General features: G+C 44.0%; 7 protein-coding genes and 1 non-coding gene across 8 annotated transcripts; 5 read left to right on the forward strand and 3 right to left on the reverse strand.

Annotated features, from left to right (window-relative positions):
* Positions 1-58: 58 nt before the first annotated feature.
* CAT2 (LALA0S06e05732g1_1) lies at positions 59-2,008 on the forward strand (the record flags this gene model as incomplete). The annotated part of the gene is made up of 1 exon (XM_022771938.1): positions 59-2,008. One exon carries the CDS (start codon positions 59-61, stop codon positions 2,006-2,008), a length of 1,950 nt encoding a protein of 649 aa, XP_022629092.1.
* Positions 2,009-2,129: 121 nt separating this feature from the next.
* Positions 2,130-2,203, reverse strand: LALA0_S06e05754r. Its single transcript has one exon. It is a non-coding gene; the product is annotated as a tRNA-Val (tRNA).
* Positions 2,204-2,380: 177 nt separating this feature from the next.
* Positions 2,381-3,157, forward strand: VPS71 (LALA0S06e05776g1_1; the record flags this gene model as incomplete). Its single annotated transcript, XM_022771939.1, has 1 exon — positions 2,381-3,157. The coding sequence occupies one exon, from the start codon at positions 2,381-2,383 to the stop codon at positions 3,155-3,157; it is 777 nt and encodes a 258-aa protein (XP_022629093.1).
* Positions 3,158-3,424: 267 nt separating this feature from the next.
* STE14 (LALA0S06e05798g1_1) lies at positions 3,425-4,192 on the forward strand (the record flags this gene model as incomplete). The annotated part of the gene is made up of 1 exon (XM_022771940.1): positions 3,425-4,192. One exon carries the CDS (start codon positions 3,425-3,427, stop codon positions 4,190-4,192), a length of 768 nt encoding a protein of 255 aa, XP_022629094.1.
* An 80-nt stretch (positions 4,193-4,272) lies between these two features.
* Positions 4,273-6,885, reverse strand: LALA0_S06e05820g (LALA0S06e05820g1_1; the record flags this gene model as incomplete). Its single annotated transcript, XM_022771941.1, has 1 exon — positions 4,273-6,885. The coding sequence occupies one exon, from the start codon at positions 6,883-6,885 to the stop codon at positions 4,273-4,275; it is 2,613 nt and encodes an 870-aa protein (XP_022629095.1).
* Positions 6,886-7,817: 932 nt separating this feature from the next.
* ADE8 (LALA0S06e05842g1_1) lies at positions 7,818-8,450 on the forward strand (the record flags this gene model as incomplete). Its single annotated transcript, XM_022771942.1, has 1 exon — positions 7,818-8,450. One exon carries the CDS (start codon positions 7,818-7,820, stop codon positions 8,448-8,450), a length of 633 nt encoding a protein of 210 aa, XP_022629096.1.
* An 85-nt stretch (positions 8,451-8,535) lies between these two features.
* Positions 8,536-9,327, reverse strand: PUP1 (LALA0S06e05864g1_1; the record flags this gene model as incomplete). Its single annotated transcript, XM_022771945.1, has 1 exon — positions 8,536-9,327. One exon carries the CDS (start codon positions 9,325-9,327, stop codon positions 8,536-8,538), a length of 792 nt encoding a protein of 263 aa, XP_022629097.1.
* Positions 9,328-10,341: 1,014 nt separating this feature from the next.
* TRS120 (LALA0S06e05886g1_1) lies at positions 10,342-14,022 on the forward strand (the record flags this gene model as incomplete). The annotated part of the gene is made up of 1 exon (XM_022771946.1): positions 10,342-14,022. The coding sequence occupies one exon, from the start codon at positions 10,342-10,344 to the stop codon at positions 14,020-14,022; it is 3,681 nt and encodes a 1,226-aa protein (XP_022629098.1).
* Positions 14,023-14,027: the final 5 nt, after the last annotated feature.

The raw sequence follows: 14,027 nt of genomic DNA on the forward strand, positions 1-14,027 counted from the left end.
ACTGTGAACTTTTCTGTTTTTGGCATATATCCCAGGAACTCAGACTCTACAATTTTGGATGAAGAGAACGCTAGAAGTGCCAAGACGAATGATGTCTACTTTACAAAAATTCCCGTTTGAAACCCGAAATGGCGAGTATTACTTGGCCCAACATCCAAACGCTTTTTACCAGCAGAAACGGAAAGGTTTTCAAGGATTGACGTTCGAAAACCAGCAAAAAATGCCGTCCCTGCCCGTTCCAGAACTTGAAAAAACGCTGCACAAATACATTGAAACAATTAAACCCTATTGTCGCACCAAAGAGCAGCTGGAACAACAAGGAAAACTGTGTGCGGAGTTTGCAGCAAACCAGGGCCCAGAGCTCCAAAATCGGCTTCAAAAATTCGCTGGACAATCCAGAAACTGGCTTTCTCAATTTTGGGATAACCAGGCCTATTTGGAGTACAACGACCCGGTGGTGCCGTACGTGTCGTATTTTTACGTACACAAACCGCTCCCGATCTCGCATAACAAGATTCAGGCGGATCCCCTTATTAAATCCACGGCGATCATCACCACAGTGGTCAAATTCTTGGAGGCCATCAAAGATGAGTCTTTGCCGGCCGACGTTGTAAAAGACCATCCCTTCTGCATGAACAGCTTCCACCTCATGTTCAACAATGCCCGTATTCCAGGCCAAGGCAAAGACTCCAACATTTTCTATTCTATTCACGAGCACAAATTCATCACAGTGGCCTTACGCGGGAACTTCTACACTCTGCGCACTCATAATGACCACGGTGAACCATTGGGACCATCCGCGATCTGGCAGCAACTGTATGACATCACAAATGTAAGTAGTGCTCGCTTTCCGGAAAACACGAGCTCTGGGATCGGAGTTTTGACATCACTGCCCAGAAATGAATGGCATCAATCATACCAGGAGCTTGAGTCTCATGCTATTTCACGCGCGTCTCTTGAAACTATTCAAAAGTCATCTTTTGTACTGTGTCTGGATCTGGACGCCAGCCCTGTAACTCTGGAAGAAAAATCTCATTTTGCTTGGCATGGAAACGGTGTGAATAGGTTTTTTGACAAACCTTTACAATTCTTCGTTGCCAAAAATGGTGTTTCTGCATTTCTTGCCGAACATTCTAAAATGGACGGAACGCCTACACTTCTGTTAAACGACTTTGTGTGTCGTCATATTGCAAACATGGATCCGGACTCTTTTATTAATGAGCTGAGCCGGGCCCCAGAACGCACTTTTTCGGAGCCCTCGCACCTTCCATTCCTAATTACACCCTCTATCAAAGAAAGCATTGAAAATGCACAGCGCAAATTCCTAGCTGTAATGAGCGAGCACGATTTGAAGGTATGGCACTACAACAAGTATGGTAAAGCCGTCATCAAGACACTAGGATTTTCGCCCGATGCTTTCGTCCAGCAGATCATTCAGCTTGGCGTTTATAAGTACCTGCATCGTCAGCTACCGACGTATGAAGCGGCATCTACCAGGCGTTTTTTTAAGGGACGCACGGAAACAGGTCGCTCTGTTAGTGTCGAATCAGCTAAATTCGTTGCTGACTGGGAAGATCCTAGTGTGACGGATGAACAGAAACTTGTAAGCCTTCGTGCTTCTGCGACCGCCCATTCAGCATACCTCAAAACTGCCTCTGCTGGTCAAGGTGTTGATCGTCATTTTTTTGGTTTGAAGAACATGTTACGTTCGGATGAGGAGGTACCGGAACTGTTCAAAGACACATTGTTCAGATTTTCGTCTACATGGCTAATTTCCACAAGTCAGCTATCTTCCGAATATTTTGAAGGCTATGGATGGTCGCAAGTTAATGACAATGGGTTTGGCCTGGCCTATATGCTCAACAAAGACTGGCTTCACATAAATATTGTCAACAAACCGCTTGCAAGTGGATTAAGTGCTGCCCGGCTGCACTATTATTTGGGCCAGGCGGCCGACGAAATACATGCTCTGCTGGTAAAGGAACACAAGATGCGGTCCAAACTCTAATGAAATTGTATAACCACTAATAGCTTAAACAAATAAATGTACTCAACAGAACAGCACCACCCTGCCATACACATTAAAGATCAATTGTACGAATATTGGAACAAAACAAATCCAAAAAAGTTGATTTCGCCCAGGATCGAACTGGGGACGTTCTGCGTGTTAAGCAGATGCCATAACCGACTAGACCACGAAACCGACTATGGATTAATTAAGAAAACCACAGCCAAGTATACAGTAAAACAAGTCACGCTTATCTCTCTGTATTTTGTCAAAGTTAATACCTGTAAAGCATAGACTAGCCGATCAAGAGCACCAACTTCACCAAATCGAGCATCTAAACAGGACTGTATACCGCCACTTTGCCTGTCTAACATGCCTTTCGTAGAGGAGATAAATCTTAAGAGCCACGACCCGAATGTCTATTTCACGAGCGTAAACGCTGCAGGGCCCTCCGGTCGAAATAGGATAACAAAGACTACAACTGCATCTGGAGTCAGAAACAACAAGCGGGTAAACTACTCGCTTTCGGATTTGGAAGCCAAGATCTATGCGCAGAAAAATGGGAAGGATACAGAATCCCTAAGTTCAAACTTCATCACAACCACCAACAGCGCATTGGAAAGGTATACCCCGCAAGAGCTTCTGAAATCGAGACGAAGACTTATGGAACTAGACACAGAAAACGTACAAGATATCAGAGACGTGCCCTTTGTGATGAGCAGCATAACCGGTATCAGCAAAGATCGTATCGACTCCAGCAACGGCGCAGATTCCGGCGGTGGCTCTTCATCGAATGTTAACAGATCCAGCAGAAACAAATTCGAGCTTCCGAAAAATCTTGAGCTTCTATACAAGTCTACTAAACCTCCAGTTGTCAAAAAGAAAAACACTAACCGAGTGGTTGCCCTAAAGAAAACCTTAGCTTCTCGAAGACCACTCACCAGTTACGTCGATGCCCTTGATCAAGTGAACCGCAGCATCATCTTCCACAACGTTTATAATAAGAAGTTTTTCAAAGTGCTTCCAGTGATCACAACCTGCTCCATATGTGGTGGATACAACAGCATTTCTAGTTGTGTGAACTGCGGGAATAAGATTTGCAGTCTGCGATGTTTCAATCTTCACAACGACACCCGTTGCACGAGCTAGCAAAAGGTAGACCTGGTTCAAATGTACTAACCTACAAGACGATAAACGGGAGGTAAACTCTACGGAGGCTGGTATCGTTCGGACGTCACGTTAAATCCTTGAACCCAGGGTCCCCATCAACGTGTATGGTGATGGCCTTACTGGTAATAATCACCGTGATGCGATGAGGTGAGGTGTTGGGTAAAGACCTGTTAAAACCCCGTCTGGAAAGGACAAAGGGCAGCTCCAAACCTGTTCTTCTGATATCAATCATATCAAGTTATCGTAATGCTAGCCGAAAGCGAAACGCTGGATGATCAAGATTCAACAGAGACCTCAGATTTGGGGGTTGTGATTAAAGGTAAAGTTTATCCTCACATTGAAAAAAATCCCTTGGACGAGATATCATTGGCTGGGTTCTGTCTTGGCACGTTTGTGGGAATTTCTTCGGCATTAGTACCTTATTCACATTTCGTGAACATCAACCTGTACCTAATTGCCATTGGCTTGTTCCATTTTTTGGAATTTTACGTCACAGCTAGATTCAACCCTGGAAAAGTAACCAAGGATTCTTTCTTGTTCAACAACGGCAGAGCTTATCTGTTTTCTCATATTTTGGCGATTGTTGAGGCAGTCATCGAATCAACTTTGTTCCCACAATGGAAATCTAGTTTCCACTCTCAAACCAATCTTTTGATCTCCACTTTGGGCTTAATACTGCTGATTTCTGGCCAATATGTGAGGACTGCAGCGATGGTAACAGCTGGAAAGTCGTTTTCTCATCAAGTTAAGACAAGTCAAAATTCAGATCACTCTTTAGTCACCGATGGGATCTACGGCAAATTGCGTCACCCAAGCTACTTTGGTTATTTTTGGTGGGCTCTTGGAACACAGTTACTGCTACTCAATCCATTCTCCTTTGTCATCTTTGCAGTAGTGCTGTGGAAATTCTTTGATAGTCGGATACGCTACGAGGAGATATATTTACTGCAATTTTTTGGAAAACAGTACTCTGACTACTCCCGTAACGTCGGCGTCGGGATACCATTCATGTAAGTCGACATATCGTAATAGGAGGCATTCTGATGTGAGAATTGTTTTTCATTCAAAGACTAGAAATAATACAACCTACATAACTACTCGTCCGAAGTCAGATCAATGAAATCCAGCTCATTATCATCGGAGCGATGTAAAATAGGTGGCGGTGGAGAAATGGACCCAGAGACACCGTCTGCAAAGGGTGTAGAGGGACTCGAAACGCTGTTATTATCAGATGCGTTGGACTTATTCACCGAATCAACTGAAATTTGACGTTTCTGCGGCAGCATGTTAGCGTAAGACTTTTTAGGTATGAAAGGAGAAACAATAGGTTTCCTGTGACGCATAGATGACGATGGAGTTGGTTTAGCTGTATTTGAAAGTCTGTTCATTGATTGCGGAACAGGTGGTAGCGGTGGACGTACCGATGAGTATCGTGAATTCGAGTTGGGATCAGTGCCGAAATGCGGATTTTCGTATGGGCTTGGATTTGAGCCAGCAAATAAATTTCTTGGAGCTTGTAAATGAGAGCTGAAGTGCTCCTCACGCTCTGAACTGTTGAGCTCTCTATCTCCTTGCTGTCTATTTTCGTCATTCGACGGCGCCACATCACTGAAGTTGCCGTTGTTTTGTTCCAGTTGATCAATGGCACCTATTTCATCACCCAATCCAAGCATATTAGCGCATTCGGCAGCCCTTCGTTCCCTTCCAGAAACATGAGAGTCTTCGGGTTGGGCTGGCTGATACTCGGATGGACCAACAGAACCCAAATTATTTCCATTCCCGTTGGCCGCTGTGCCCACAGAAGTAGTACCTTCGTTCACGTGCTCGTGTCTTGAAAGTACCTCTCTATCTGGATTAGTTAGCCTTGGTATGAATGATGTATTATTAGTAGTCGGACTGGGTGATGGAGTATTATCAGCCCCATGTTCGACATCTCCGTGATTTTCGCTGTGACCGTTGCCTTGGCTCGTATTCCTTAAAGGCGTCCTTCCTAATATGTTTGGCACTAAGCGTTGACGAGGAAAAAAAACCGCACTGTTAGGTTCGCCCTCCTCACCAGGAGAACGAGCAGCTAACGATTGATAGTTGATCCCCATTGGAGTTGAATTTGCGCGTCCGGGGTCTAACGTTGGAAGCGGCTCAGACGCATCATCCATATAGGTACTGTAAATGTTACCCAATGTATTATCTCGAGGGAATGGGGGATCAGGCCGCTTCTCCGCCGTGGTCTGTAGAGCAGCTGTAGAAGTTGGGCGTGAACCACCATCTGAACCTCGAGTGCGGTCAATACGTTCAGACTCCTCATTTTCATCTTCACTGTCAAGAGAAATAACAACAGGATCAGGGTGTTGTGATCTAGCCCGCCCTGCTGAGATTGGATCACCGCCATCTTCGTCAGGCATGCTATTTTCCTTTGAGCTCAAACCTTGTCCGTTTTCAGACTTGACATGAACTTTGCTATTATCTCTAGGTGCAGGCGTTTCGTCTTCGAAGATGGGTTTCCATGAACCATCTTTTGATATCTCCACTTGTTCAACTTCGTCATCGCACTGTTCGATAATACTTTCGACAAATTCACACAACACAAGATCCTCGACTTTTATCGTTTTTTGGCAAACAGGACAGTGCCAGGTAGGAATTTGCTGTTGCGATTCAATATACCACAGAGCGTCGAAGCATTGAAGGTGTCTACAATGCACCGATTTTGAAGGATATCGCATGCGACAGTATGATATGGGACACTGAAGTGTCATTACCGTGGAAGTTGTAACCAAGTCTTCGTCTTCATCTTCACTCAACGACTCTCTTAGATACTGGAGAGTGGCGGGTGTCACAATTTTAGGATGACGAAGAACTTCGTTTAGAATTTCTTGCGGTGAACACACTTCTACTATGTAACAGCATACCAAGTAATCTTCCTTGGTAAATGCGTACGTCAGTTGTAAGTGATTTTCGGTAAAGGTCCTGAGATATGGTGTTAAATCTGCTGGCTTTGCTGTACCGGGTCTGTTTTTCAGTCCTCGTACATTATCCTTCAGCGTTATGCCGTTGAAAGATATGTCGTTTGGGTGAGGGAACTGGATTGAACTGGGTACGCTAGTATCAGCCACTGGAGGAAGAACTCCACAGAAAAGATACAGTTTAATTCGGGAATGGCTATCATCACGTTCGAAAAGGGTTGCCTCTTCTTTGTTGAGAGTGAAATGATAGGAACAAACACCTCTACCGCTATTCTTTGGAGCAAATTTAGGACTACCGTTGAGCATTCTTTTGAGTCTATAGAAAGGCGATTGCTCAAACTGTAGTGCGAAACGACTTTTGGGAACTTGTTGCTCAACTTTCGTGCGCATCACATGCGAAGATGATCCCAAAGAGCTAGGAGGTTGATGACCTGTTGCCACGGGGTTGTTTTGCAAGCTTCCGGTCTTGAGGCCTAGCCATAGAGATTCATATGTCGGGAGGGCATCATTTTGATGCACTTTGTCCATCAGTAACAATATGGTTTTGGGTCGCCATGGATCAATGGCGTTGCCTCGGCATGAGCCATTTAGATATGCACGTATTCTGTCTTGAAGGTCAGCTTTTCTACCACTCAGTGGAAGTCCAATAGATCGAGACAGTGACTTCAGCTCCGTCACCTTCAAGCGTTCCATTTCTTGTATGCAAAACTCGATTTCATGGTGAAGACCTGCGGACGATACCACCATCGTTAGAGAGCTTATGATACAGGGATGCTAGTGAGGTGGTATTGTGGCCAAAGGAATGGTTTATTAAGGTGATACGTTGCTGTTACCGTTCCAAGAAGACTGGGATATGGGAGATGAGCTTATACAATTCAGGTTTGTATGTGATCATTCTACACGGGATTGACATATCTTCTAACGTTTACTCAGGTCGATCCATCTGCAAGGTTATGATATCCATTTGTAGTACCTTATTCGTTGATTCAGTTTCACTTTGTCTTACAGCAGAGTTAACCTATCCTAGATTTAACGAAGTTGAGCTGTTTCACTGAAAATGACATTTCGATTATTCAGTGGGGGAGCTTTCCCACGTTTACGAATGCACTGTTTAACGCAGAGCACCAAATTGAGATCGATTGAATGAGAATGGTTTGCCAACAGATGCTTCCTATGAGTCTCGTGTCTGTTAATGTCACCGCTATTATCTTTGATCAAATGTCATCACTTTATACTAGCGTGTCGTCAGCTTAAAGACACAGACAAGTAAAAGACAGAAGTCCGATGAGGGACATGACTTCAAGCAGATTGTCTATAGAAATCTACCTTATTTTTGAGGTTCTAATTCGTGACATGGCACTTGAGCTTTTTCTGTATCTTGGTGAGCTAGTTGTGAAACGTTTGAACTTCAAACTTGTACGAGATGCATACGAACTTGTTGTTTTTTAGTGGTAGTAAAGCGAAATAGTTTAAGCTTAGTGTCTATATTTGGTGCATTTAAGCAGGCTTGTAAGGGCCCTTCAATTATTGTTAGTCCCGCTGCACTGTTAAGCTCGAGCGGTTCCATCACTCTATAGAAAATTCCAAGCTCAAGGTTAATTACTAGTACCTATGAAATTTGACAAAGCTCATCACCGATGGGTAGTTCGATATAAAACGCTAACTGACCCCAATAGAAGATGGCTCCCCGATTAGTTGTTTTGATTTCTGGATCTGGCTCCAACCTACAGGCGCTGATCGACGCTAAGGCGAGGAACGAGCTTCCAGTTGACATTGTAAGCGTCATTTCATCCAGCAAGAAAGCCTACGGTTTGGAAAGAGCAGCGAAGAATGGCATTCCCACCAAAGTACACTCTCTATACCCCTACACTAAAGGCTTAGTCAAAGATGATAAGACTGGTAGATCTTTGGCCAGGCAGAAATTTGAGAAAGATCTGGCGCCTGTTATCATGGAATTCAAGCCGGATCTCATAGTATGTGCCGGTTGGCTTTTGATTTTAGGAACAGACTTCTTGGACCAAGTCAATGGAATTCCTATCATCAATTTACATCCGGCACTGCCAGGAGCATTTGATGGTACCACACATGCGATTGAAATGGCTTGGAAGAAATGTCAAGAAGACCAAACTCCATTGACAGCCGGTTGCATGGTGCACTACGTAATTCAAGAAGTCGATCGTGGAGAACCGGTTATAGTCAAGGAAATTGAGATAGTGCCCGGACAGGACACTCTGGAAGAGTATGAACAGAGAGTACATGCTCAGGAACATGTAGCCATTGTCGAGGCAGTTCAAAAAATATTTGGCCTGTAACTCAGTCAGCCCTTCGATATTGTATAGTAAAGATTTAGTCTCAATGCACAAAGTGTAATATAGTGATGATTTTCTATTTAGCGTCTCAAGCCTCAAGCTCGATATCAACCACCTCCTCTTCTACCTGGCAGATGTCAAGTACTTTTTCGCTTAGAACCGCGGTCGTGCCGCGAGCAAACTTGTAACTTCTCTGTTTGGCTTCTCTTTCGTTAGGTTTTCTAAAGTTTCTTAGATATTCTGCATCTTTGCCAACTTCCATTACGCACAGGTCCACGTTGGAACCAGAACCCAAATCATTCCATATACCCGCCTCTATAGCATCCGACGCTAAATTCATGGCTTCTTCCTTTGTCAGATCCTGCTTCCATTGGGATTCCAAGACGGCCATTGCAGCCAGCGAGCCAGATCCTAAACTTTGGTAGAATCCTACGTCTGTGGAACCGTGTGCGTGTATGGAAAACAAATGTGCGCCAGTTGGATCGGATCCTGCAACGATAAGATACGCTCCGACATGACCCTGGTATTTGAATAAGTGCTGTTTCAGCATCTGCAATGCTGACACCACCCTGGGCTCTCGAGAAACGTATTGTGAATGCAATTCCAGATTAGAACCGATTAGTCTTGTAACTGCCTCTGTATCCGCTGCTGTACCGGCCCCCGCACACCAAATTTTTGGTGAGATACGATGTAGTTTCGCACAGTTCTTGTTTGCCACGATTGGACCCTGTGTAGATCTGGTATCAGCAGCAATTAGCACACCTCCATTGAATTTGACCCCCACGATCGTTGTACCTGTAGATGTTGCTTGAGGCACCGTTTTGGAGCGCTGAGCGAGATGCTGATTTCTCTGGTAGTTGTCAAAGGATAAACCGGCCATTGTAAGATACGCAGGCTAGAATTTGGGCTCTCAAATGTCAACGCCTCGACTGCTTTGTTCGATTAATCGGTGTAAGTATGATGAGAGGTGGCAAAAGATCACATTATTACCTGAGAAGCCTTAATTGTAAGAGCATTCGTCAAACGTGATACTAGATCACGAATTCTAGTTTTTGAATATCGATTCTGAACCATGAGGATTACAAGCTCAGGTTTTTTAAAGCAAATATGAAGTTCCCTGGAGACCCTTCGATCTCTCTCTCAAATAGTCTAACTGTCCAGTTAGATTTCCTGACCATTTTCATTTCGTGTAAAGTGATACTTGTTCTACCATGACATTGAAGTTACCTTTTGGAATTGTTCAGATACATTTTAATGGGATGTTCTGGTTTGGGTTCGTGAAAATTAGACTAGCAGACGTAATTGTGTCTCTAGAATACTTCAACCCTCGATATTATCAATTGATACATTCGTGATGATCATCTTAGTATTGCCTACTAATTAATTCTTAAATCAGGACGTACAGCCCCACCGAACAAAATACGTGCAAAGGCAAATCACCTTAATCACAGCGCCTGAGAGGGCCCCGATCTCGCATGAAAAGCTATCCGTGTCATTGGAAAAGTATCACACCAACAAAACCTAACACTTGCGCTTTGTAGCACATCACGTGACCTAATAAGCCATTGGCACGTAATTTCAACCTGTCAGAGCACAAAGTTTCATATGGAAGATTGAACTACAGTCTTTAGTAAGTGTTCATTTTAATTATCCTCAACTAATCAAAGCTAACCAGCGGGATTCGTCCTGATATCGAAAGCCTTCATATAATCATCTACTATTATTGATTTTGGATCGTCGAACATTATTAACGAAAGGACTCGTGAGCAGAACTCGCTGGACTCGCCCTCAGGTCTGATAATGTCTACATTACAATCAAGTTCCTAAAACCAAGGTACGTGCACATTCTTGAAGTGCTTCAAGACAGCGTTTCTACCGCATCAGTCCCTGGAAAATGACTCAGGACATTTCCTTGGTCGAACCGGCAAAAGTGCGAACTTTGCTGGTGCCAATCGGCCAATGGACACGTTCAAGCTTCATGACAAAGGTTGGCGCTTTGCAGGAACGCTTTGAGGCCCGGTTGGTAGATATCACGCCCATTGAGGACCCCAATTTCAACCCACAAGGCTTCCCGCAGGGTAGGCTTTTGTTTGATTTCCATACAAGCCTGGTTGAAGAAGAACAGTCGCTTTTCCTGCACGATTTCGAAGTCTACAGAAAGACGTTCGTGGTGGTGGGTCTTGTCAATGCGGAGGAACAAAATCCACAGGAGCTGCTCGATACGTTGCAAAAAAGATATCCAGATCCGATATCTCACAATCTGCTGTATTTTGACGGGAAGCACCAGCCTCCTACTCCTAACGTCTACTGGTCCTCTACTACAAATCTTGAGACAATTGTATGTGACATTGGAAAGAATTTTTTGGAAGCATTGGGTCACTATTATGCTTCCTACAAGCACGTAACACTTCGATCACCTGGCGCCATTGGAGGATCGTCTGTTACAAAGACTATTCTCATGAGACAGCCATCAGCAGCACTTTCATCCCCGCCCTCAATGAGAGTAACTTCCAGTCCCATTGACACTAGCGTCCCAAATACTATCAAGCGTAGCGCCTCCCTCAAATCCTTGAGTCTCAGCTCTACGGCATCCTCTGACCAACACAGAGCCAAAGCACGACAGTGCAAGGTATTGGGAAATTTCAAACTGCTAGCAGGACAATATCTCGACTCTATGAACAGCTTCGCGGAAGCTGCGAGTACATTGCACAAATATCACGATAACATTTGGCTAGGAAGCGCTCTAGAGGGCTTGGCGCTTTCCATGGTTCTCCTAACATATTTGCAAGTTCCCTTTCAGGTTCCTTCGATAATTTCGTCTATTTGCTCTCCCAAAGATTTTGAAATTCAACCAACTGGTACTGGCTCCCAGCGAAATAGTATGTCCTCAGTAACAGTTCAATCACCGAGAAATTCCTTGAGCGCAAAGTCATCAAAGATTAATACCATAGACTCGCAAAATGTGGCCATACCACTTTTGTTCAAGTCCATCAGCGATAAGGTTCTGCATTATTATGAGATGAGTATATCTCATAATACTGAGTATGTTCCTCAGATTGTTTACTGCGAACACGTAATGCGCACTGCCCGATTTATGGCGTATTGCCATTCTCACAACGAATTCGAGAAAGATTTATTACAATCGGCTACGTCTTCGGAGCCCTCGAAATCTGCCAACACAGATTTGGATACTTCTAGCTCATTATCAGAGTACTTCACCAGGTTGGATATATGCTTCACGGCCAACAAACTTTTTGATCTACAATTGAAAGAGATGGACATTTTCTGTCAGGTAAAAGTGTTCGCATCATTGGCTGTTCTCTACAACAAGATGGGATTCACAAGAAAGAATGCTTTCATGCTACGCATTTTGCTCGTCAGCTTGCTGCCGCGGGGTGTTTCTGATAGTGTGTTCGGTGTTTTAAACAGCACACATAATGATTCGCTTCTGACACTAATGCAAACATATGGTATCAACAAACAGCCTGAAACTCTAATAGAAGATGCGGCTAATTGCAGCTGGGTAACAATACAAAAGAACATACTGATGTTGGCCATAAATCTGTCCGCTAAAACCCAACTTCCGGAAAAAGTGTGCGAATTTTCCTTAACACTGTTACAAAAATACTCGCATGCACTCACTAGAAGCGAACAGACAAACTTGCTTCGAGAGAATATCTTAGCATACACTCATGTGAATCAAAATGTCACATATTGGGATCCTTTTTTGTTGAGAAAATTGGATATAATCCAGTTGGAGAACCATAAAGAGATACCACGAGAAAAGTGCATTGTGGTAAATAAATTTGAGGGACAATCTAAGCGACACTCGCAGGTTTTCAACCCATATAAGGATCGTGGTATTCGTGATTTGACCGAAAAATCCAAAGCTGAAGAGACATTCACAAGGTTTCTCCTCGGTGAAACAGCGGAGCTAGTCGTAGTGTTTCAAAATCCTTTCAAATTTGATCTTGAGATAACACATTTGGCTTTCTGCAAAAAAGACGAAAGCATTGTCGACTTTTTAAGCGGCAGTGTGAGACGGGAGCTCCCATTCACGATAAAGCCGAATTCCATGGCATCTCTTCACCTCCCCGTCACGTTTCTTAAGGAAACTGAAGCTGTTCATGAGCTTGCAAGCCTTGAAGTGGGGGTTTTTGGGCTTCACCCAACATCTTTCGACATTGTCGACGCAGAAAGGCGGCAGGAAGAGTACGGGTCGAAGGGCACAAGAGCAAGTCTCGATCATTACAAATTTTTTGTCATCAATGAACAGCCTCAGATTGAATTTGTGAGTAGTACTCTCAATGAAAATTCTATTATGATGCTTGATGGCACCACGCAATCATTTGAAGTTGTTCTGCGTAACCAATCACTCAGCAAAGCAGCCAACTATCTTGAGTTTACGCATGTCACTAATGTTGAGGCTGAGTTGGGATCAGATTATTGGAAGAAACTTGCACCGGATGATTTATATGACGTTGAAAAGAAGCTCGAATGGTTACAAAAGAAGTGCATAACATTGAGAAATGCTCCCGCAGAGATCCCAGCCAATAGTAATGTAACGTTAATCATAGATATTGACGTGTCCCAAGCTTCTTTCCAACTAAAAAGTTTCGAAATCATGCTAGTATACGGATGCAAGGACAACGCAAACATTGACTCCGTTTATACAAAAACACTGAAAGTGCCTTTTGAAATTTCACTACGGAGAAGCATTGAGGTTCCAAGTCTTGAAGTAGTGCCTGCATCCAAGGAACTACTCCAAGCAGAAAGCTCCTTTCTACGAACAGAAAGACATCCCGCTCATATATCCGATTCCGGTAACTTAGTTCTGCTGCTGTTGGACGTTCGTAATTCTTGGGATGAAAATGCGACTGTTTCCATCAGTTTTGGTGAGTTCCAATGTAAGCCAGAAACGCTATGTTCCCATAGCATGAAAAGGTTTATTGTGCCTATCCAGAGCTTCCATCCGTCCGTCTACTGGAGCACGGGAGAGATACCTAACCTTGTGCGTGGTCGGCAGTTCGTGAATAGTGGTCTTACGCGAGATCAAACTGTGGCAATGCGTCGCAGCTTTTGGTGTCGTGAACTGCTCATGGAGTCCCTCAGATGCGAGTGGAAGCTTCACGACAGCACAGAAACTTGCGGCACAGTGTATTTCCGTCAATTTCTCGATAAGATTTCGCCTCGAAGTGTCGATATTCTCTGTCAACAGCGCGATGTTCCGTATCGCGTCAAACTATTTTCGTCCACGACCAAAGCTCTAGTTGGAGAAAACATCAGGCTAGAAGCTCATGTCACTATTACCGATTACCACCATTCTTCGGATCTCAAAAAACAGGTTCAAGTGGAGTTTCTCATCTACAATCGTCGCACTGGACTGGCGCTTCCAAGCTCAAACACAAGACTTCTTTACAACGGGCAGCTCTCCTGTCTCACAAGTCCAAGTAGTGACTACCCAGTGATACTGGACATCACACCGGTAGATCCAGGCGAGTACGAAGTAGGTTGTTGCGTGAATTCATTGTATTTCAACGACCAGCCAGTCTACTTTCGTGTCGAACGACCATAATTGAT

The sequence above is a fragment of the Lachancea lanzarotensis genome, scaffold LALA0S06 (assembly GCF_000938715.1).
Source record: "Lachancea lanzarotensis genome assembly LALA0, scaffold LALA0S06, whole genome shotgun sequence".
Classification (NCBI taxonomy): Eukaryota; Fungi; Ascomycota; class Saccharomycetes; order Saccharomycetales; family Saccharomycetaceae; genus Lachancea; species Lachancea lanzarotensis.